At 51.8% G+C, this 22,250-nt stretch overlaps 4 protein-coding genes across 4 annotated transcripts in view; 2 read left to right on the forward strand and 2 right to left on the reverse strand.

The window, feature by feature from the left end:
• Positions 1 to 2,929, forward strand: part of LOC117643321 — a 24,599-nt gene extending 21,670 nt beyond the window's left edge. The window contains exon 15 of the mRNA XM_034382166.1: positions 8 to 2,929. Within this exon, the coding sequence (XP_034238057.1) occupies positions 8 to 530 (523 nt within the window). The 3' untranslated portion in view covers positions 531 to 2,929. The remainder of the gene's footprint in view (positions 1 to 7) is intronic.
• LOC117654117 (CWF19-like protein 2) lies at positions 2,915 to 6,416 on the reverse strand. Its single transcript, XM_034400314.1, has 8 exons — positions 6,259 to 6,416; positions 5,853 to 6,014; positions 5,566 to 5,787; positions 5,267 to 5,482; positions 3,800 to 5,185; positions 3,556 to 3,711; positions 3,278 to 3,460; positions 2,915 to 3,191 (listed from the first exon to the last, which is right to left on the reverse strand). The coding sequence occupies exons 1-8, from the start codon at positions 6,388 to 6,390 to the stop codon at positions 3,000 to 3,002; spliced, it is 2,649 nt and encodes an 882-aa protein (XP_034256205.1). The 5' UTR covers positions 6,391 to 6,416; the 3' UTR covers positions 2,915 to 2,999.
• Positions 6,417 to 6,503: 87 nt separating this feature from the next.
• LOC117654126 (origin recognition complex subunit 3) lies at positions 6,504 to 10,142 on the forward strand. The gene is made up of 15 exons (XM_034400327.1): positions 6,504 to 6,680; positions 6,765 to 6,884; positions 6,954 to 7,071; positions 7,161 to 7,330; positions 7,421 to 7,683; positions 7,769 to 7,928; positions 8,013 to 8,126; positions 8,209 to 8,409; positions 8,483 to 8,599; positions 8,681 to 8,800; positions 8,935 to 9,168; positions 9,239 to 9,475; positions 9,564 to 9,683; positions 9,771 to 9,838; positions 9,935 to 10,142. Exons 1-15 carry the CDS (start codon positions 6,654 to 6,656, stop codon positions 10,032 to 10,034), a joined length of 2,169 nt encoding a protein of 722 aa, XP_034256218.1. The 5' UTR covers positions 6,504 to 6,653; the 3' UTR covers positions 10,035 to 10,142.
• On the reverse strand, positions 10,101 to 18,950 carry LOC117654112 (metabotropic glutamate receptor 6-like). Its single transcript, XM_034400302.1, has 16 exons — positions 18,902 to 18,950; positions 18,670 to 18,809; positions 15,729 to 15,888; positions 15,414 to 15,550; positions 15,187 to 15,335; positions 13,717 to 13,913; positions 13,487 to 13,624; positions 13,230 to 13,405; positions 12,930 to 13,167; positions 12,714 to 12,848; positions 12,480 to 12,607; positions 11,924 to 12,399; positions 11,624 to 11,823; positions 11,365 to 11,545; positions 10,884 to 11,044; positions 10,101 to 10,798 (listed from the first exon to the last, which is right to left on the reverse strand). The coding sequence occupies exons 2-16, from the start codon at positions 18,775 to 18,777 to the stop codon at positions 10,680 to 10,682; spliced, it is 2,703 nt and encodes a 900-aa protein (XP_034256193.1). The 5' UTR covers positions 18,778 to 18,809; positions 18,902 to 18,950; the 3' UTR covers positions 10,101 to 10,679.
• Between the last annotated feature and the right edge of the window lie 3,300 nt (positions 18,951 to 22,250).

The raw sequence follows: 22,250 nt of genomic DNA on the forward strand, positions 1-22,250 counted from the left end.
CCCCCAGGTGTCCGGAGCTGAACGCGTGCATCAGCGAGTCGCTGTGGTGCGACGGCCGCCCCAACTGCCCGTCGGGCTTCGACGAGGCGGACCCCAAGTGCGAGTTCATCGGGCGGCGCATCTTCACGTGGCTGCCGGGCGGGCTGTACTTCGCCATGGCGAGCGCGGGCGCTGGCTGCGTGGCGCTGCTGCTGGCCTGCCTGCTGCTGGTCTTGTGCCGCGCCAGGGCGCGCCGCCGCCGCCTGCAGGCCAAGCAAGACGCGGGCTACGGCGGCTACGGCGGCTACGGCGGCGGCAGTGGCGCGGGCACGCTCAGCAGCGTCACGTCCTCCAGGGGCACCATCGGCAGCCGCGGCTCGCTCAGCGCCGGCCTCAGCGGCGGCTCCCTGCCCGGCACCTACCGCCGCACCAAGAGCCGGCGGCGCAGCGACGGCACGGGGCGCCGCCTCTCCGGCGTGGACGGCGACGCCATCGCCAACCAGCCGCGCCGCGTGCCCACGTCTGAACTGCTTCTCGACGCCAACTCCTGACAGCACGCCAGGTCTGTGGAGTACATCCGCATGGAGCTTGAGAGCACCGTGTAGGATGTGGCCGCCCGTACGCACACCGTACCGGGTGGGCCGAGCAGAAGTCCTCTACTTGTGTCGGTCGGCCCGGCCGACTTCCCCTAACCACCGCCCCACCTGCTAGTGCCAAAAGCCACTAGGGGAGCCTCCGAAAGCAGTCTGGATCGTGGAATACAGAAAGGTTTAACCTATCCTTACACTTACACTGCCCTTGAACTTTGTTTCATTTTTATTTTGTATTTTTGTACATCATGTCTGCCAGATTGTTGCAACTTTTTTTGCGACCCATACTCACATGGCAACCTTTGACCTTGTTCATTATCACTTCTTTACTGCCATTTTTTATTCACAATATAATTTTTTTTAAACTTATTTAAAACATACTCTAGTATGGTGATTAAGATGTGTTCATGTTTTCTATAGTTATTGATCACCTGGTGTGTTCGGTCGCTGTGAAGGACCACTTTTTATCACTTCTTAGACAACATCCCATTAGAATGTTGTGGAAATCTGACTCCAATCCAGACTGTCGAAGTTGCCCCTAGTTACGCACACATCACCCACAGATATGCAAGAAATGAAACAACAATTTTGTGTTAGCCCCATGCTGTGCTCAAACCATATATGGAAACACTTCAAACCTCTTTCTAGGTAGTAGATGAAAAGACGTCCTAATGCATGTTACCTCTTGTGCCTCAATTACATTTAGTTTTATTGATATACACTAGCCATATTTAATGTGTGATATTTAATTCTATCAGTGAGATGCCAACATTTCCCTTATTGATAAAAGGGAATTTGAGTAGGCAGGGTAACAAAGTCAATCTGTTGCAACAGCTGTGCAGCAATTATCATCAAGAGTTCAATACTCAATTTCAATTAGCCTGCTCATCTCGCTCAAAAAAGTATAATTTTGTATAAGCTAGGAAATTGTGTGATGCAAAGCAACGGGAAGAAAATAGGCAAGGTGTGACATGGACAACAACATCAACTCGAAAAGATTGCTTGCATCCACATTTTTAAAGATCATCTACATTTAATTAAAGGTGTATCCAAGTTGCTACATGGCAACAGAACAAAACAACTTAGAATATTAATATAGAGTTTAAATCAAACAAGCACCTTATGTATTTTAAAAAGCAATGAACTTGTAAATTTCACTTAACACTTACACGCACAAAGAATGGGATGGTTCCAGCACACTAGTGAAAATTAAGAAATGCCAAGTAGCTCTCACTCCTAAATGACTAAAAAAAAATGTTTGACTAGCATAGTAGTGCACATATAATTTTAAACTGGAAAATGAGCCTAACTTACACTGTCCCAATGGGGGATCAAAAAATAAAAAGAAGTTAATAATAAATTTCACTGACACCATTGCATGGCAAAAGAAATACCTTCCACAAATTATGACAAATTAATATGAAAGTAAAAGTTGCTAATCAAAAACAGATTCCTTGAATAGAATATTTAGAAAATAAAATAAATAGAATTGTGTCGTTAAAAGGTCTCACAAATTTTTGTTTGTTCTTTTTCTTATGAGTACCTAGTACCTGTGCACTCTTTCTATCATTTTTAAGGAAACAGGCATGGGTCTAAAGCAACTTGCTATGGGTGAAACTAAGCTTGCGGCAAAAACATTATTCGCATGGTATATACTGGAGCGGGTGGTTAAGGAGGAAAACCTAGAGGACTTCTGTAACTCCACAGACCGAAGGCAACACTGCAGCCAATGTTGTCCTGATGCACTTCATGGACCAGGAATACAGACTTGTGTGATTTCTTTTGTCCTCAGACTGCATGAGGAAAATAAAGGTGATGTTCTAGGTTACTAAAGAAAACTGAAATTAAGACTTGTTAACAGTTTGTAAAAAGACTATGAACATGTGTTTTAAAATAATTTAATGTAAAGTCTACGGTAATGTATAAAAGAAGTGACTGTTAATTCTTTCATAAAACTCTAAAACATTGTTACTAGTGTGGATGTTTCATTGTTTAACACAAATTCAATGTGTCAGAAAAGTTATAAATTTAATTTGATTCTCATAGAGTCAAATTTTGCACTAAAAATGGAATCCAAAGTGGTAGCATAGGACCATGTTACATTGCCATAAGCTCAATTTTATTGAGCTCGTAACTTGTAATAAGAAATTCAGACTAATGTATTTTGTTCTGTCCAAAATGCAATACAGTCATAAGCTGTGACATAGAAACTAAAGCTGTGTTAAAAAAAACAACTTATTATGGCCGTGCCAATTGATAATGTACCTTACACACACGGATAACAAATGCATGAATTCAATCTGGCATAACTTGTTGGACCGTGTTAAAAGATAAATAAAATGCAATTTAGTTAGAAAGTATATTCTTTGAGTTCTTTTTACTTCTAATTGTCTAAAATTACAAAGCCTCCAGATTTAGGTACAATTTGTTTCAAGGTGATGATTCCGATGAGCTGGAGTTATCAGTCTTCATTCGTTTTGCTTGATTTGTCTTTTTTGTAAAGTCAAAATCACGCCACTTTTTGGAAAAATCTACTACTTTTCGGCGCTGTTTGTCAAAGTTTTCAACCCTGGGTTTTCTCCACAAATTATGATCCAAGTCAAGCATGCCTCCAATGATTTCCTGAAGAAAAAAATAATGGGTAAGTACGAGGGCACAGTGTGTGCCAAGCTGGAAAGGAATTAGGAGAAGAACTCAGTAACACTCACTTGGGCAAAATTAGTGGGAAAATATTTCTCTTCTTCAATGACATGGGCGAAACCACCCTCATTTCCAAAATCCACTGCAAAATAAGGTAGTCCCTTTGGAACAGAGTGACGGATATCTTTTTTTGACAAATCAACCAGCTTCTTGTTAGTAGACCATTCAGTTTCACATTCTAGAATAGCTTTCTGTAAAAATAAAATATGGAATGCAATGCAATGGAAAGGCTAAGCACACCTTATATCTGTTTTTGATAAATAAACAGTGGGGGCAATAGTCTTACCTTAAAATAGATTGGAGCCATGTCTCCAGTTTCTCGTGGAAGTGGAACACATTGCAAGACCATGTGAGGAAATTTGTTGAGGTACATTGCACTTTCAAAGAGAACACAGTCTTCATCATCTGCGGCAAACATTCTTACTAGTGCCTTCCGGAAGTCCTACAAATGGAAAAAAATAAATAAAATGAGCTTTCAATTCAGTTTTAGATAGGGAAAGAACATGATTGAAAAGATTAAGTGAATGCACCTGAATTTCCTCCCAAACATCCTCATCCAGCATAGTAGAACAGGTGTTGTGGTGGAGGGGTATAATAAGACAGTGTCCTTCTGTCAAAGACTGGTAAGGAGGCAAACAGACATACGACTTGGCACCAACAGCTACAATCAGATGACGCTGAAGTTCTTTCCCATCAAAGCACCACTTGCAGCTATCAAGCATTTTCTCTTTACGTTTATGTTCTTGTATAGCCCTTCCTCTTTCTCTAGCTTCTATCTTCCCATCAGAATCCTTTTGACGAGCCCTCTCAGAGAATATATCATCCATATCAAGATCATGCTCTTGTCTTTTGTCTTTCCCGGCCAATTTTGTGAACATTTCATTTTGGTCCTCAACAGTGGTAAGCTTCTCTTGCTGGAACATATCTTGCAAGGAATATTTATCATCATCTGCAAAGTACCGAACTCTCTGACCATCTGCACCATGTGTCTCGGCTTTTTCCTTTTTTCTCCGTCCACCAACTGGTTCGGGATGGGCACTTTTTGTTTGAAGAGGTCGAGCAAAGCCCTTAGAGTCAGTTCGTGTAAGGACTACAACCTCTTGCTCAGACTTCGCAGTTCTAGAGCTCGATGCAACCAGTTTTGGATTGGCAGCACGCACTTGTCTCGCTAGCTCCAGCTTCTTTTTCAGCTGAGCAACGAGATCATCATTACCTAAGATTTCAGCTTTCACCAATTTGGCAGCAAGTTCATTCAACTGATGATCTGATAAAACTTCTGGTTCCTCAGGTGCTTTAATAGGTGGTGCACTTTCTGGCTCTGATTCTGAGCTAGAACTCTGGGCTGGTGAAGGAGATTTTGATTTTTCCTTTCTGGCTGTTGAGCGCTCTGGCTTCGGCACATTTGATACAGGATTAGCATCTTTTTTACGCCAGTTTTTGTTTCCACTTGAGCCCTGACCATACCTATAATCTGAGGAAGATTTTAAATCACTTTCACCCGGTTTTTTAAAGGAAAGCCTTGACCTTCCTTCAGATGAAGACTGACGGTATTTATCATAAGATTCATCATCTCCATAGGACCGTGCTTTCTGTCTTCGGTCATCACTTCTTGCATCTGACTCCTCTCCACTATATTTATGTCTGGAGCTTGAAGAATTTTCACTATCTGGCCTGGAAAAGTTTGGCTTTCTTCTATAGTCTCTATCGTTGTCTCTTCTTTCAGAGCCACTAGAGTACTGACCTCTATTTGTATCAGACCTTTCTTCATTTGTTCTTCTGTGATCTTCTCTTCTTTCCTTGCTGTAAGATCCAGGTCTCCTACTAAATCTATCATTACCCCCTCGTTTGTCATCTCGGGACAAGGAAACTTTGCGGCCCTCAGCCTCAGAGAGAAGTTCTTCCAGTTTTGCAAGGGACTAGAGCAGATCAAAGAGAATCATTGTTAAAACTTTTATTATTATTGTTGTTATTATTATTAATGGTTAACGTGTACCTACCCCCCATCGCTCAGCAGCAATCTCTTCCAATGACCGACCAGATTCTTCTGCCTGTTCCTTGGCTCGCTGTAGGGCTCTCCGAAGCCAATTGACACCCTGATCACCAACTGTTGTAGAATTCAATGATAGCGATTCTGGCTCAGGAGGCTTCTCAGAAGGCAAGCCTGTTCCACCATTTGCCCAGTAGGGGTTCAGTTCACGGCCACTTTGCCCAGGCTGGAGTCAAAACAAAAAACTTATGCCATACACACCAAAAGAACAGTATTCCTCTAGAATAGAAAAAACATAGATAAACATACCCGGTCAAGCATATACTTTGCCGCTTCTTGCTCTTTCTGCTTTTCGGTGGGCTGTTTAGCAGCACGAAGCTGATCTCTCGTCACGCAAGCAAACAAAGATGGGACAGTCATCCATTCATCTCTTTCAGGGGCTGAGCTGGAACTGAGTGTTGAGACTTCTTTCACATCTTTTTCTTTTTCTGGAGCTTTCTCTACCCATTCATTGCCACTTTCATCAGAACACTGTAAAACAAAAACACTGTACAAACTGACACAAGCCTATGATTTAAGAACGTTACACAACTCACTGAAGAGGAAGATGATGAGGAAGACTCTCTAATCCTCTTTTTTTGCTTTTTACTCTTTTTAGACTTTTTATGCTTCTTTTCCTTTTTTTCTTTCTTGGATTTCTTGTGCGACTTCGATTCAGCCTTCCGTGTTGCTACATCCATGATGAAATCTGCGGCAACCTAGAATAAAAGCATATGTGTCAGCAGGGTTGACAGTCGTGATTTTAAGGCCTAGAGAAGAACAGGTAATTATTGTGGTAGCTGCTACACGAGTATCCTTCGAAAATAATATTTAGAGCATAATTGAGTAAGGTTAGGGAGACAGATTCCTCTTGTAAAATCAAGACGACACAGAAGGACAAGGTCCATCTTACAGAAGAAAACGCATAAAATTTGTTTCATTTCAATGAACTATAGGATTTACCTCAACAGCGTTTAGAAATGTCAAAATCAAGGGGGAGTAGTCGTTCGTTCTTCGTGTTGTTTTGAGTACGTTATAATTCTCATACACACACTCATAGATCATGCATAGCACGTTTGTCATGAAGAGTACCATGAGTATGAGAAACGTATCGAAAGCAAGTGCCTTGTTTTCTTGAAAAAGGCAGCTTTCTGCGGATGCACTATACGCATCCAAAATAGAGGGAGGGGAAATGGCGGGAAATAAAGTCACAGCAGTGACACTTCAGTGGTAGTGTGTGTTGTCAACTACCTAATTTTCAATACATTTAAAAGAACCCGTCGACTTTATTTATTTGAAAAGAGTCTTCTTTTTCTTTAAGATTTCTAAATTTGTTTTTCAAAGTTACATTTGTTGACATGGATTCGACTGTCTCTGTGTCCAAGGTAAATTGACGTTATGCTTGAGGTTATGCTTCCCTTGCAGAAAACTGTTTTTCTACTGTCAACATGCATTGTTTTTGTATTTAGGGTTGTTTTGCCTTCAAGAGAAAAAGGAAAGGTAAAATTCCCTCTTCAGTCCACTTATCAGGAAATTTATGGTATCAGTCGTACAAAAAGTGTATGGGATCATCTGAGGAGTTACTAGAAGTAAGTTGTCGCTTTATTCAGAATATTTATCTATGAACAAAACACTGCAATTCATGATTTTTCTTTAAGGTTCTAGAAAAGAAAATTTTCACTGAAATTTTTGAAGGTTTATTAGAGTATGTCAAAAAGTGTTCCTCCAATCCTGAAACATCCCACACTGAAATTCCTGCTGCTACACTACTCACAGGTAAAGACAAATTTGAACTGTTATCTTTACCAGACTCATAACGGTTTCTCTAACGAGTTTTCTCCCTTCACTTGCAACCTTTGTTTCAGGTGTGAACATGCCTGATCACACCTCTTTGTTTGCAACTCTTTCAAAGAGCATCCAACAACAAGCGACCCCTCATGTTGCCACTCTCTGGGCCCGTGATTGTTCTTCTTTGAAAGCAACAGTGGAGCGAATGTGCTCGCAATTTATGCTTGTTCCCACCAGTGATGACGCTGTAAGATGTTTGAATGGAGTCCGTTTCTTTTCTGGATTTTAATCTTTACTTTATTTTTCTCTAATGATTTTCGATGTTCTGGATTCCCAGAATGATTCTCAGGACTGTGATAATTCAAGCAATGAAGAGTCAGATGATGAAAAACAGACAAAGAGTAAAATTAATCGGTGGCATTGCAACTTACAATATCTCTCATCTTGGTACTCCACCATTGCTGCCAAGGGCAATAAAAAAAGAAAGACTAACAAGCTGTCAGAAAAATTTGGGGGCAAAGCACAGTCTCTTGTTGTAATCATCCCTGACTTTGAAAGCTTTCCTGCCAAAGTTCTACAAGAGTTTATTTTACTTTTGAAGTATGCAGACTGTTTCCATTTATATTTTTGTTGTTTCAAAACTCATGTAGATTTTTAAAAAAAATATTTGTTTCCTCTTTTTTAGGGGTTATCAGTATCGAGTACCATTCCTACTTGTGTTGGGAGTAGCCACTGCTGTGTCAGCTGTCCACAGATCATTACCTCATCATGTCTCATCTTGCCTCAGAATGAAAGTTTTCCACTCCCGACCTTCACTTGCATATTTAAATGAGGTTTTAGAGAAGGTAGATTACTTTTGTTCCAGCTTCCAATTAAGGTTTTACAATAGTTTTAATAATAATAATTTTGAAAACAAAATCATATTTCAGGTTTTCTTTTTGCCTGATCAACCATTCCATTTGGGGGGGAAAGCTTTCAAGCTACTCTTAGACGTTTTTCTTTTCCATGATTTCTCAGTCATGGGTTTTGTACAAGGTTACAAGGTGAAGTAGAATTACTATACATAAATTTTTGTAAGACAATGGTGGTGTCCATGGAATTTGCTAACTGACTCCTCATTTCCAGTTTTGTATGATGCAACACTTTCATGGAAAAGATTGGACAGTATTAACTTGCTCCCCTGAGGAATTGCCGTCAGCAGTAAAGCTTCTCTCAAAACAAGATATTGAGTCAGTTCGGAAGCTGCCTTCTGTCCGTAAACACATTGAGACTCTGTGTTCTAAGGCAGACCAGATTTCTTGGTTGAAAGATGACACATTTGTTAAGGTAACATTTCAGAACATTGTTATCTTCAATCTCTCTGAGTTTTGTATGTTTATGTGAACAATCGTATTTCCAGGGGGAAATAGTGAAGCTCCTAACAAACATTCATAAATATGTTCATTCCTTTTTTGCAACATTAAAATGCCTCAATATATTAACTTGCGATTTACCAGGAGCACCTCTTGAGAAACAGGTGAGTTAGATTTCTATTTTATTGTTTCATTTTTTTAAAATTCTAAACCATTGACCTTGTTTGATTTACTTTTACTTTCAGCTGCGATCAGTATACATTATAGCATCTACTTGTGATATTGTCAAAAGCTCAGAATTGAAAGAATGCATGACACTACTTTCATTTTTGTCTAGTGATGAACTTGAATCCAAGTTATCTGAGGTAAGTTCTTGCTGAGATCCAATTTATTATGTTGAGAGTTGTTGGGGAGGGGGGGAGAGAGAGGGTTTGGAAGGTGGCAAGGAGGTTACTGTTCGTACTGCTAAACTGGAGCTCTTGTGTCTTCTTTCTTCTAGATTTTGGTAATCTTACATGAATCTTTGAAAAATGGAGCAACGCAAATGATGGATGTCATAGAGAAGCTTGAAGGTCTTGTGGCAAAATTCAAGACATTGTGGGCACCAGTTCCAACAACACCCACCAAGAACTCACAAAGTCCAAGCAGAAGTCCATTGAAAGCTGTTCGGAGCCCATTGAAGAGCCCCAGCAAGTTGTTGATGAATGTCAACAGCAGGTCTCAATTAAGAGAAGTAAGGACATGACAGACTAATAAATGGCTTTGAATTTGGTGACATTCTCACAAGACATGTTGCTTTGCAGAAACTGAAAGAGATGTCCACCCATGACATTAAACTGTCTCCTTTTGAAAAATTGCGGACAGAAGTGCTATCATTTTTACTGGAGGAGATGTTCACCCCATTCCTGGCATCACCTCAAACCAAACCCTTGCACGAGTTGGTTTTCTTTGATAACATTGCTGCTGTCAAATCTCACATTGTGGGGTCACCAAGGCAAGCCATGTTGAGAGGCTTGAGGGATCCTCACTTCTATTTAGATGTAAGTTCTTCTCATTTTATTTTAATATTTCATCTTGGTAATTTCCCTTGCTGTACATACTGTACCTAACCATTTTATTTCTATCCAGTGTGATTGCTGCAAGTTGTCTGATCTTGGTGACATCCTTCCAACATTACCTGATGTTAGCATTGTCTACAAATTACATCTTGAGAGTGGGAAACTGATCAATATGTTTGATTGGTTACAGGTTTGTGCATGAACCAAAATTTCTAAAGAGGCCTTGAATTGCACTCAAAATGGTATTAATCTTATTGTTTTTTGTCCCTTGTTTTAGTCCTTTTTGACGATTGTCGACCCATCAAGTGTTGAAGAAGAACAGACTGAAGTTGATCCTAAGCTACAGTATCCTTTCTTGTCATGACTCAGTTTTCTTTAAATTTTCCCCTCTTTGAGACCTTGCAATATTTACCACCGATTATTACTTAACTAACACCCCAGAGCTCGTTTTACCCGTGCTGTCGCGGAGTTGCAGTTCCTTGGATTCATCAAATCTTCAAATCGCAAGACTGATCATGTTACACGTCTCACCTGGTGTTAGTTATTAATACAATGTACAAATATTAGTTTTAATTGTCTTTCTTTTTCTCTTTGTGATACTTTACAATTGTGCATCCAATAAATAATAATAATAATAAAACAATCTTAATCTCTTATTTTTACTGACTAGGCAAATAAAAATTCATACACATCAATCAATAGGGGAGCATAATAAGTAAATTTTTGGAAATGCAGGCAGTTTACATTATTATCCTTTAGCAAAGCTCTATATTTTTCTTTGGCAAATGCAATAACAACTCTTTTATCAAAACTCACAACTCAAAAAAAAAAAAAAGAACATTTGCACCAACAAAAGCCAGCATTCCTCTGTCCAGACATACAATATATTATTAAAATGCTTATCCTTACCTCTGAAATAACAGTTGAGATCACAAAGTTACTGATCTAAGTATAGTAGTTGTTTCTTTTAGGGATTAAGTGCCGTACCTTCACTGCAGACATTGCGAAGCAGGTGCAGGAAACACTCACTTAGTACTCCTCTTCAACGGCAGTCTCACTTGGTTTAACAAAATTGAGTCTATCCTGCAGTGGCGGGGTGGGGTAGTGACTAGGGTGGCGTTGACGCTCGCTCAGGACGGAGCGTTGTCTTTGACACGGCTCGCGGTCTGCGGCACCAGTGTCTAGTCTAGTGTCCGTGACACGACGACTCCTCGTCGTGGTCGGCCAGGGAGGCCGTGATGGCCCGCGACATGTCGGAGCCCAGCTCCGACGCGCACGGACTGCGAGCCTCGTGCCGCGCTTTCACTAAAATTAGGTTCCAAAAAAAATATTATCTTGTTTTTATTATAAAGAATAAAAGAAACTCGAGGCACATCTCGAAAAGACCTACTGAGCGGGTTGGTGGTGAGGTGGTGCGCGGGCAGGGTGCCCGTCGAGCCATGAGTGCGGTGGCACGTGCTCATCATCACGACCTCCTTCGTGTTCTTCTCCGGCTTGAGCATCACGATGTACACCTTGGGGCAGAACAGGCAGCTCAGCTGCACCAGCCCGCTGTGGCAGAAACACAGTGTCGCGTCAGTCCGACCCCTTTCGGTCCAAATCGTTACTTTTCGGACCGCGGCGTTGAAGAGGACCGCTTGCTGGGCCACCCGACTCATTTCCGAGCAGTGCTCTGCCTCTGTCTCTCTCGCACCCGCCAGTTACGCCCCGCGAGTGCGAGAGAGACAGAGGGGAGTGTCGGAGGCAGCCCTGCTGTAGCGCCTGCGAAGCAACAGGTAGGCCGCCCGCCGCACACCGGTGTCCGCCCGCGACCGGGCTGCCTATCCGAGGGCTGACAGGCGCTCCGTCCCGCAGTCTGCAGTCTGACTCACCTCAGCGACAGGGACATGGCGAGCGTGACGGTGCGGATGGCCGTGGACGTGGAGGCCAGGTACAGCGGCACGAAGGCCAGCCAGATGATGGTGACGGTGTACGTGGTGAAGGCGATGTGCCTCGTCTCGTTGAAGCCTCCGGGACACTTGCGCGTCTTCACGGCGTACACCACGCACAGTCCTGCAGTCCGAGGGACAGGGTGACTTTTCAGTGGTGGAGCGGGCGGGGAGCAAATACAGTGTAGGGTCCTGTCCGTACCGATGAGTACTAGTGGGTAGGCGAGCCCCACCAGGTAGGAGGTGTCGTCCAGCCCGGCGCAGATCCGCTGCCGCACGTCCCTGCTGGGGAAGTGGTCCCGCACGTCGGCCGGCTCGTACGCCAGCCACGCCAGGTTGATCAGGGCCTCCACCGACGTGAGCAGCGCCGTGATGACCAGCTGCGAGCCCGGCGACGTGTACCTGCAAGATACTGGGTTCAAATACTGCGAATCCCGGGTGAAAGGAGAGCCGGGGTGGAGGTGTAGCTCTCCGTGAAATTGTTCCGACAGAAATGGCGCACCGGGCTTTCTTAGGACCGGCGCCGGGGCACTGGTTGAAGATCCTGGCGATGCGGTTGGTCTTGGTGAGCACGGCGGCGTACGACATGGTGAAGCAGAAGCCCAGCGAGAAGCGGGTCAGCCCGCACGTGGTGCTGGAGGGCGGCGCCACCATCACGAAGGTGACCAGGAAGGAGGCGAGCTCCGCCACCAGCAGGAGCGCCGACAGCTCGCGCCCCGCCGCCTTGATGACGGGCGTGTCGCGGTGCGTCCAGAACACCATGGACACCAGCACCGTGGCCACCAGGCCGAAGCTGGCCACGGCCATGGCGGCGATGGCCCAGGGGTGGCTGTACCCGATGTGCTCCTCGGGCACCTTGACGCACTCCTGGTGGTTGGCGGTGGGGCGGTGGCCGGGCAGGCAGTCCTCGCACGTCCAGTCGTTGTGGCGCACCTGGAACTCGCCGCACCGCCGGCAGCGCCAGCAGCACGCGTCGCGCTGGGGGAGGACGACGGCCACGTGTCAGTAGGGGTGGGGGTGGGGGGCACACTGGCGGGCACGGCGACTGCGATACTCACGACCCGCGTCCTGATGTGGCCCGCCTCGCAGACCGGCGTGCAGGTGGAGGACTGCAGCGGCGCGTCCCCGCGGCTGCGGATCTTGCTGCTGTTGACGTGCAGCGCAGGCCCCGACTCGTCCTGGCTCACTGACGTGCACAAAAAACGACAAACAGCGAATCAATCATTTTCGAGGCAAGAAGCCTGCGGTAGGCACGGAGTGACAACGGACTGGTACTGCTCTACCACGCTTACTCGTGTAGTCGCCGACGGGGTGCCAGAGGTACTTCCCGGGCTCGGCGGCGTCGTCGTCGTGGTGGTAGTTGAGCACGGAGTAGCGCGGCGGGCCGTCACGCCCGTTCTGGAAGGTGAAGGGCTGATTGTTGACGTCTGCGACAAGCAAATGCAGAGGCCCGGTTACCAGAACGCCGTCGGGGCAGTCAAGAGCGAGAGGGTCTGACGCAGCCTGACCATTGAACTTGACCCTCTTGAGGTAGTCCCTGAGGGTGCTGCCCTGGATGTGGCGCATGGCGGGGCACAGCCCCGGCTCGCCGTGGCACCGGTCGCGGTGCAGGTCCGTCAGCGCCTGCGCCACGGCCCAGATGGCGTCGCGGACAAAGTGCAGGTAGCGCGCCTGCTGCAGGTCCTCCCGCGAGCCGCGGATGTCGTTGAGGCTGGCGACGGTGGCGCGGGGGTCGTTGCAGTGTCCCTGCGCAACATGAAAGCAGCAGTCAGAAAGTCAGAAAGAATGCGATGACGCGGTCCTCTCACCTTCGGGTTGTCCTCGTCGCGGCAGCCGAAGAAGTCCTGCCACAGCTCTCGCCACCAGGGGTTCACGCGCTCGTGGTCCAGCTTGAGCGCGCGGAAGTACTCGTCGAAGCCGTTGATGGTGCGTGACACCGGGTGCACGCAGATGGACCCCTCCAGCAGCTTGGGCTGCCACGTCTCTGCGGAGGCATCGGCAGACAACGGACCGTGAAACTTGAGTGGCGGCGCCGCGCCAGAACGAAAACGAACCGTGTCTTTACCGTCCGGACGCTCGATGAACTTGTCGGGCCACAAGTCGGAGAAGACGAGCGTGAACTTCTCCAGCACGTGCATGTCGCGCGCCTTGCGCAGCAGCGTGATGACGGACGAGTGGAAGCTCTCCGAGAACACGACCACGACTGCCGAGCCAGAGGGGAAAAACAGAAACATCTTGTGGTTTAACGTGAACGGCAGCGAGACGCACCAAGGGGTGGGCACTACTCCTCCTCACTCTTGGCCTCGGTGGCGTTGAGGTTGAGCACCACGCCGGCGGCCTCGTCGTCCGTGAAGTACTCCTTGTCGAGGCGGTGCGCGGGCGAGGCGATGCACACCGAGTAGTTGGCCGCCAGGTTGCTGAGCAGCTCCCAGCCGTGGCGGCCGTACTCCGTGTCCGTGTACACCATGCTCACGTACGTCCAGCCCAGCCGCCTGCGAGAGACGCATCTTCATCATGGCGGCGGGGAAGCGAGGCAAAAAGCCTGCGATTAGCGCGGCAGCCCCGTCCCCGCAAGGAAGAGAGAGAGAAGGGGGAGGGGGAGGAGGGGGCACGGCGACAGGGCCATTAGCGGAAGCGCGATCGGCTCGAGAACCGACTCGAGAACCAGTTGAGGTCTCTGGCGGCGGCGTCGCTGTCGTCGCCAGCCTCGAGACTTGCCGCGCCGCCGGCGTCCCGTTGGCACTCCATGCTCACTTTTCTCCCCGCAGGACAAATTTTGCGCGGGATGAAAATGCAGCAAACGTGTGGAGGACCTTTTAAAAGTTCAAAGGAAGGTTCCCTAAAAAAAAAAAAGACAATGCCCCGAACTATTTTCCCTTTTTAATGGTCTGCTCGTAGACTCGCCCTGCTCCCATTAACTTTCTGTCCCTGGGCGAGCTCTTGCACGAAGGTTTATTCCATCTAACATGAAAGTAAGAGGAGAGACAGAGCGACGAAACAACTCTTCTGAATCAGTCGGCGCGCTGCTCGTCACCTCCTCTCCCCCCCCCCTCTTTTCCCCAATTACCATGAGTAGCGTCCTAACCTAACCAGCGTTCCCGCCCGGCCGGCGTAATTATCTGCAGTCTGCAGAACAGCGAGGATCGTCCCTCGGCGAAGGCTGCAAAACCCGAGCAACATTTTCATTAAAACCGCCCCCGCCCCTCCCCTCTGCCTCCCTCCGCGGCGAATCGATATTCTCATCATCGCCTGCTCCCGCGGGGAAGTCCGGTGCTTCGGAATGGGGCTTAAGAGACCGGCCCGCATTTTGTTAAAGGGTTGGACAAGTTGACATGGAGCAACACAGGAGAGTGTCGCGATGGGGTCCGGCACTTCTCAGGCACGAATCCAAGAGGGGTAAAATCACTATTGACCCCTCGTCCTCTAGATAGCCGCCTGACGGTAGGCGAAAACAGCCCTTGGCCCCCGCAAGTTGGCCGAAGCGCTACTTTGCCCCTCCATCGGGCAGACTCTGGATCCGCCACTGGCACTACTCCCTGAGGATGTCGACGACGGAGGATGGCAGTCAAGCCGATAGTAGCAGCTCGGTGAATAAGTTACGTCGCTCCGCCACCTGGCTTTGCATGGAAAGGGGGCGGGGCGTCCCTACACTGGCGGCCGAGGCGCGGAAAGTAGGCAGGGGTGCTGCCTGCCAATCGGATTGGCGGCACTCGAGGCCAAGTAGTGCGCCACCGACGAGGACCTCAGGACTCCACGCGCACCGACCTGAGCAGCCCCAGCATGGCGTGCGCCTGGTGGAGGTCGCTGGGCACGGTGCGGAAGAAGTACGGGTACGTCATGCGGTCCGACAGGGCCGGCGACGTGGACATGTAGGACACCTGGGGCACCTTGAACATGTGCATCAGCGTGGCCAGCTGCGGGGACAGACATTTCCGTTAGAGAGAGGCACCACAACAAAAGCGAGTTGACGCCGTTTGAATGCGCAGAGTTACCTGGATGGTGACGGCACTGGACAGCCCCCCGATGATGGCCACCACCTGGTCCGCGCCGCCCCTGAACACGGCGGGGCTGCCCGACGGGCACGTGAAGTCGGGGTCCTCGTGGAACACGTTGAGGTGCGAGATGAAGCCTGTCCGGCACAGTGAGCGGTGAATGAGTTTTGGCAGTGGCATGTGGCCGCCTCGGCCAAGTCGAACCGAATAAGATGGAAGCAAGGCAGGAGGCAAACCACACAAGTTCCATTCCATTTCCACCCTGTCGGTGGCCTCGGTGGCCTCGGCCCTGCTGGCGCCGCAGTGCGGCCGCACCTTTGACGAAGTCCAGCGACTGCTCCAGCGCGTGGGTCGGGTTGTTGCACGAGTCGTACGCCAGCAGGCCCAGCTTGATGCCCGGCAGGAGGTGGGGGTCCCTGTTGACCATCCCCACGGTGTACAGCATGGCCTCCAGCGTCTGCACGCCGTCCTGGAGCTGCGGCACCAAGCGCACCAAGCGTCATCCTCGCTCCCCACGTCCTCGCCGACGCAGCTATCGCCATTAAAGTCAATTCATCATTTCATCTGAGCGAACCGAACTGCGGCTGAGGTTGCGGCACGCCCCGCTGCCGCCTTATTTCCGGCATCGCAGCCGAACCGGAAGCAGTCTGTCTGTCTGTCTGTCTGTCCGTCGGGGTGCAGCTGCCTCGCTGTCCGTCCGTCCGTCCGTCCGTCTGTCCGCCTGCGCGGCGGAAGGGCGTGGAGTGTTCGCGGAAATGGGGCGCTACAAAGTAGTGGCTGGCGCGCTGACAACGGTCTGGGGGAAGGGGTGGGGGTGGGGGGTGCTCCGCATACATGCATGTGTGAACCCCCAAAGCGGGCCCTAACCTAACTCGCCTTATGACACTCATTTCCATATCTGATTCCTCCCTCGGCAACTCACGAGAGAATCTCCCCCTCCCCGACCCGAGACCTGCAGAGGATGGCGACCGAGATGGCGACGAGGTCGTGGCCGAGAGCTGCGGAGCAGGTCGTGGAGTCTTCCGGGCCGCAGCGCCGCAGCTTGGCAAGAACTAGTGCAGCCGTTGTGGATATCGCTGTCTCTGTCTCGCTCGATTCGAATCGGCATGAGCACAATGAAACTCAGCGCAGAGTACACACTCGCTCTCTCGCGCAACAACAGTGGCCAGCATACGCTACGCTCGCGAGTCGGACGTTGAGCAGTGCATTTAGGATGTTTACCGCCCCTTCCCCTGCCCCGCGGGTTGCCTTCATCTTTCCTTCCCCCCCCCCTTTCCACACCAACAGGCCGACGGGGGTAAGGAGAGGGAGGAGGAGAGAGAGGGGAAGCAACTTTGGTGCGCGCCACGCGCCCAAGTAGCGCACAGGTGCCTGAATTGTAGCCTAACTTCCAGGGGGTGATGGCGGGTGCTTTATACTGGAGTTTTTCCGCGCAGTTTGCCAACACCGCCTGCAACCCGCGGGACCCTGGGACCCGAGGGCTGCATCACTCTGCGTTTAGGAGTGCGTACTCGAGTACAGATGAATACCGCATACGATATTCAAAAATTTCAAGCCGTTGTTGTGTTTATTTTTCAGTGGTCTCCACAAAAAAAAAGCTAAATCTTGCTGAAATACGGTTAGTTTAGTTCTTTCAAAAGTTGTTAGTCCACTTTATTGGATCCGAGGTGTGCACATTACACTAACGATAAGTGATTCACCCCTCCGGTGGGACGCGCCCGGCACGGTGGTCGCACGGCGGGCCTCCCTTGCCGGGGCTCGGCCGGGGCCGCCAGCGAGCCGCCAGGGCTTTTAATGACTTCACCGCCTGTTCCAAGTTCGAATGGACCTGGCCGCGCGACCGCGCAGCGAGTGGGACTGCAGCACCAGGGCCGCGGCCTCGCCGAATAAGGGCGGATTGATTGGTTGTGAATTGAAGCCTGCGAGTAGGGGAGGTCTGCCTGCCCCGCAGCCTGCCCGGCGCGTGTTGATTGGAGGTTGTAAAGAGGGCCGTGCTGCTGATGGACAGGCCGGCAGGCCGGCAGGCGGGGCGGCCAGACCATTGGAGGGTCAATGAGCGCCGGGCTGCGCGGCTACACGACGGCCACCGCTGCCCGCCCGCCCCACCACCCCGCCCGCGCAACCAGCAACACTTGATTCCATTTTTATCCCACCGCTCCCCCTCGCCCTCCACCGCGCGGCTTGCCGAATGATTTAAGAGCGGCCCCACGCCGTGGCCGCCGCGTTTGCCTGGTTTGCCGTGTCCCGGACGGCGCCCCGGCTGGCGGGGCTGGCGGGGCTGGCCGGCCGGGTGGACAAACCCTCGCATTACTCACGTATTGACCCCGTTTGGCCCGGCCGGCCCGGCCTGCAGTCATCGCGAGTTATGGCGACGGAGGGAAAGTGCGATCGGCCCGATCCTACCCGACGCCCTGCCCCACGCCCTGCCCTGCGGCCCCGTGGGGCTCGGGAAAGGGTCTTGCGAAAGGACTGAAGACATCACATCACACGTGGCCCCAGCCTCAGGGCGCCTCAGAGCGTGCCGGGCGAGCGAATAAGAGACGCCCTTGCTCGAGAAAGGAAAAAACAATCAGCGTTTGTTTAGGCCTTCCATCTAAACCTCAATTGAGTGATGGAAATGCAGACAGCATCCCGCCGCAGGCGAAGTGCGCTAGCCAGAAGATTAATTTCGCCAAGTTTCCTCTTTTAACGGCCTTTTGCTGGCCGCATCTAAACACTCGGGAATGGTGTGTGTAGCGTCGTGGCTTCTCGTCCAAACATTCTTTACAGTGCTGGACGCGGCGCCGGCCTCGCGGAGCCCCGGACAGCCCTCGGCGGGGATCCGGGGAATTCATCGTCACCCCTGTCACTGTCACATCCGTCTCGTCGTCCTCGTCGTCCTCGTCGGCTTCTCGTCGTGCCTGGATGCAGTGCCGCCCCCGCACGTCTACTTCCTGGCAGCCTCGCGGCCATGGCCGTGCCGCCACGCCATGTGTCAGGGAAACGCCCAGATTGGCTGCCAGGCCAAGTGTCCTCCGAGGAGGCAGGGCAGGGGGAACTGGAGGGGCCGTGGCGACCCACGGGGAGTGAGGGCCGCGAACATGCAAAGCAGGCCGCGTCTACCTCACTGTAAGTGGATCTCGTTCACGTTCAAGTAGAGCTGGCCGGCACTGCAGTGTACCGAGCGACCCCGCGTTCCGGACCGCGCTGTGAGGGTTTTCGATGATCGTGGTGTACGTGGTATCCCGCACGCATACCAACCCCACCCCCTCCTCACCTGGATGACCCCGCAGTCCGTCCCCAGCTGCCCCTTGCGGTGGACGGGCACGAGCGCCCCCAGCATGAGGTCCCCGGAGTAGTTGAGGAATTTGTTGCCGGTCGTCATGGTGGAGCCGAACGCCCCCCTGCCGGCGGCCGCTGGAACAAAAACAAAGAAGTGTTGGTGCGGCGGGCGAGGAATCTCCAGGAGTTTCCCGGCCGGCGGCGAGCGGCGTGCTGCAGCAACTCACTTGAATTTGCATGGTGCGCGGCGGGCAGCAGCGACCGGCTGGACAGCAGCCACACGGCCAGCACGGCCAGCTGCAGCAGGCGGGGCAGGTGCGGCAGCTGCGGCGCCGTGGCCTCGGGGCGCATCCTGGAGCCACTGGAACCGCCGGAGCCTGGAACAGCCCGCGGCGAGTCGGCCGAGTCACTCCGTGTCCTGCAGCGGGAAGCTGCTCGCCAAACTTGGCGCCACGGCAATTAGCCAATAAGCTTTCCGCGTGGCGAGGCGCGGAGACTCCCGGACTACAGCGCCCACTTCCTGGAGAAAGACGGCGGGCCGGGATTTCGGCTCTCACTCCCCCGGGGCCTTTTTATCTGGCGGGAATGCAGGCGGCGTCCCTGCAGGAAGGCGCGGGGCTCGGCGCGGGGCTCGGCGCGGGGCGCGTGGGGGGTTTTGCCTCTCGTTTTCGCGAAGAAGAGGCAACGGCATCCGAGCCGCGCGCCGCGCCCGCCTTGCTCCACCCGACCAACAATTGAATTACGATATCTGCGACGAGTCCGGGCCAGGCAGCCAGCCAGCCAGCCAGTCAGCGCCCGTGTTGATGGGCCAAAGCTGGAGCGCGGCTGTAGCGCGCAGCTCGACGGGACAAAAACGAGCGCGGAAAACACGCAAAGAATCCTTCAAACTTTGGCAAATATTATTACCATGACGTGAATAACCGTACCGCCGAGAGAGAGGGAGGGGAGAAAGGGAGAAGAAGAAAGAGAAAGAGAGGGAGGTGGAGAAAAAGTTGGTGAAGTTTCGGCGCAAGCGAGCGGCCGTGGCGGTCGAAACCGGAAGCTGGGCCCGCCGCACACATGACAGCCCGGCGTTCCAGCTCCAGCCGCTCCAGCCGCTCCAGCGGTGCGGCCAGGCGTGGGGCGGACGGGACGGGAGCTCGCGCTTCTTCGCCGCGTATGGCGTTTACAACTTTACAGAGCACGCTCACGCATTGCGCTCACGCTCGACGCGCGCATACAGCGGTACGCGCGTGTCGCCTTCAGCCACTATCCCCCTCCCCCTCGCCCTCGCGCCTCGCGCCTCGCGCCGCGTGCAGGAGATGGAATTTCATCCGGTACAATATGCGGCCCAACATTGACTGCGTCCTCTGCCGCCCTTCCCCCTCCCCTCCCGGGAGCCTCCCTGGCCACCCCGGGCACTGTCATGTTTCGGAGAGCGGCCCCGCCTCCCCCTCCCCTCCCTTCCATCTCACCACTTTTCCGCTGCTCGAAAGGCCGAGCGGCGGGAAAACAGTGATTGGTCGGAGTGGTGCAGGTGACTTCCCTCGCGGTGTCTCCACGTCGCCGCACAGCACAGCCGCGCGGACACCTCGCTGCACACGCCCTGGGGCCCTCTCCGAGTTGGACTCGAATCATCCACAGTCTAGCCTCGCGTCGAGAACCTGGAATTCGGGGAATTCCCCGTCGCGCTTGTGCCCCTGTCGCAGCAGCAGCGTCCCGGCCAGGCGCGGCCCTGCTCCTCCTTCACCGCGGCGACAAACCGCCCGCTGCATTTCATGGCGCTATTATGGAAATGCTGTGGAAGGGCGGGAAGGGCTCTCCGGCTCTCCGGCTGGCGGGCAACGCGTCCGGAGTCCGGGAGTCCAAAGGGCGTGGTGCAGTGGCGCGCGCCTCGCCTCGTCGGTCCCTCCGCGTGCTTAACCTGCTTCCCGGCCGCCCTGGTCGCGGTGAGGAATCCAGTTCGGGGAAGCGCTGTCCGCTGAAGCGGGATGGAATGCAGCGAGGGGGAAATCACTCGCGTAATAGTCGGGTCACCGATTCCTAGTATTACGCGTAATAGTAATAGCGTAACAGCCAAATTTTTTAAAATTTTCCCTATTTTGAGTCTGATTTTAGCCCAAATCTGGATATTTTCGAGCGTAATAAGCCTTCTGTAATAGCGTAATAGAACGTAATAGGGAGTAGTCGGGTCACAGTTTTTAAGAGTGATTTCCCCCTCGGAATGCAGCGACAGTATCTCCGCGTTCCGCCGCGTCCAAAACACATGAGCGGCAAAACGAAGCGTTGATCGACTCAAAAAGCCGTTTGGTTCAAAATCCACCGTTCTCTTTGCTTTTGTTACTTGACAAAGAGAGACGAAGGTAAATGAACCACCCTCACCTACCCTAATCCAAACTAAGAAACCTAACCTAACCTTACCTAACCTAATCCAACCTAACCTAACTAACCTAACCTAATGATCGCCACCAAGAGGCCCGGTGGAGCCTCAGGCTCGAGGGCCCACGGTTGACACGACAGGCTCGCTGACAGTCGCCAGCAGGGTGGCTGGAGCCCCCCGGGGGTAGGCAGCCCGGCCGAGCAGGCCGTCTGTCGACTGTGGCGCGGGGGTCGCCGGGTCCGACGTGTGCCGAGCGTGCCGCGGCGTGCCGCACCACTCCAACTACGGCGTCGTCAAGCTGATTGGCCATAACGTGGGGCGACGAGTGCCGCCCGATAACAACAAGGACGGCAAGAACAACAAGAGCGGGCAGAGAACAAGGCTCGGTTCGTTAGATGATGGCGGCGTGGCGGCGCGACTGCGCAGCGGAGGCGTCCTGGAGCACGGCGACGACGAGGAGGAGCCAGGAGGGGACCGCCCGTCTGCACCGGGCCATTGCTGCTATTGCCGGGGGTGTGTCGTCTGCACCCCGCCCCGCCCCGCCCCGCCAAGACGTACACGTGTAATTCCAGGCGGAAGCACCTTGGAGTGCAATTACCTTGGCACGGCACCGCACCGCGCGGCGAGGCTGGCTGGGCCATTACAGAGCGAAGCCGAGGAGCCAGACAGTGGTTCGGGGTTATAGCGCGCGGGAAAAAAGGCTCTTGCACTCCACAGGGGGTGCAGCGCTGCTGCTGCAGGCCCGCTACTAGACGTGGCAGGCGGATCCAAAAGACGTAAACAACTGCAGGGATTCCCTGACGTTCCCCGCAGAGTGACGACGAGGTTCTTGACTTGCACCGGAGCACTGCACTATTCATAAATGGTAAGATGCGAAGGGGTGGGGGTTTACTGTTGTTGTTGCTTTGAGTGGGTGTGTGCGTGTGTGCCGCGCGCTAGTGTTGGTCCAGTTCGTCCCCATTGCGGCCGCGCCGCCCTGCACTGTACTGTACTGCACTGTACACTGTGCCGCGCGGCTTCGCGCTCCGATCCAAGTTGTCGGACATGAAGCAGGCCTCGGCGCCGGGCGATAAGGAAGCCGCAGCCTCCTTCCCCCTCCACCGAGCAGATTGCCATGCAATTAGAATCATCGTCAAATAATTACTCCGCGCTGCGCTAATTAATTCAAACTGGCGTGTCGCGGCTGTCGGATTGCCGGGGCCGGCCGGGGCCACTCA

This window comes from Thrips palmi, unplaced genomic scaffold (genome assembly GCF_012932325.1).
Source record: "Thrips palmi isolate BJ-2018 unplaced genomic scaffold, TpBJ-2018v1 HiC_scaffold_1, whole genome shotgun sequence".
Taxonomy (NCBI): domain Eukaryota; kingdom Metazoa; phylum Arthropoda; class Insecta; order Thysanoptera; family Thripidae; genus Thrips; species Thrips palmi.

Coding starts and splice junctions, on each gene's coding strand:
- LOC117654117 (XM_034400314.1), bottom strand. CDS start 6,390: ATGGTACTCTTCATGACAAACGTGCTATGCATGATCTATGAGTGTGTG. Junction 6,015..6,258: donor CATTTCTAAACGCTGTTGAG/GTAAATCCTATA, acceptor CTTTTATTCTAG/GTTGCCGCAGATTTCATCAT. Junction 3,712..3,799: donor ATGTTTGGGAGGAAATTCAG/GTGCATTCACTT, acceptor TTCCATTTGTAG/GACTTCCGGAAGGCACTAGT.
- LOC117654126 (XM_034400327.1), top strand. CDS start 6,654: ATGGATTCGACTGTCTCTGTGTCCAAG. Junction 7,072..7,160: donor TGCTGCTACACTACTCACAG/GTAAAGACAAAT, acceptor CCTTTGTTTCAG/GTGTGAACATGCCTGATCAC. Junction 7,929..8,012: donor TAAATGAGGTTTTAGAGAAG/GTAGATTACTTT, acceptor ATCATATTTCAG/GTTTTCTTTTTGCCTGATCA.
- LOC117654112 (XM_034400302.1), bottom strand. CDS start 18,777: ATGACGACCGGCAACAAATTCCTCAACTACTCCGGGGACCTCATGCTG. Junction 12,849..12,929: donor CAAGAGGGTCAAGTTCAATG/GTCAGGCTGCGT, acceptor TGCTTGTCGCAG/ACGTCAACAATCAGCCCTTC. Junction 11,546..11,623: donor CTACCCACTAGTACTCATCG/GTACGGACAGGA, acceptor CTCGGACTGCAG/GACTGTGCGTGGTGTACGCC.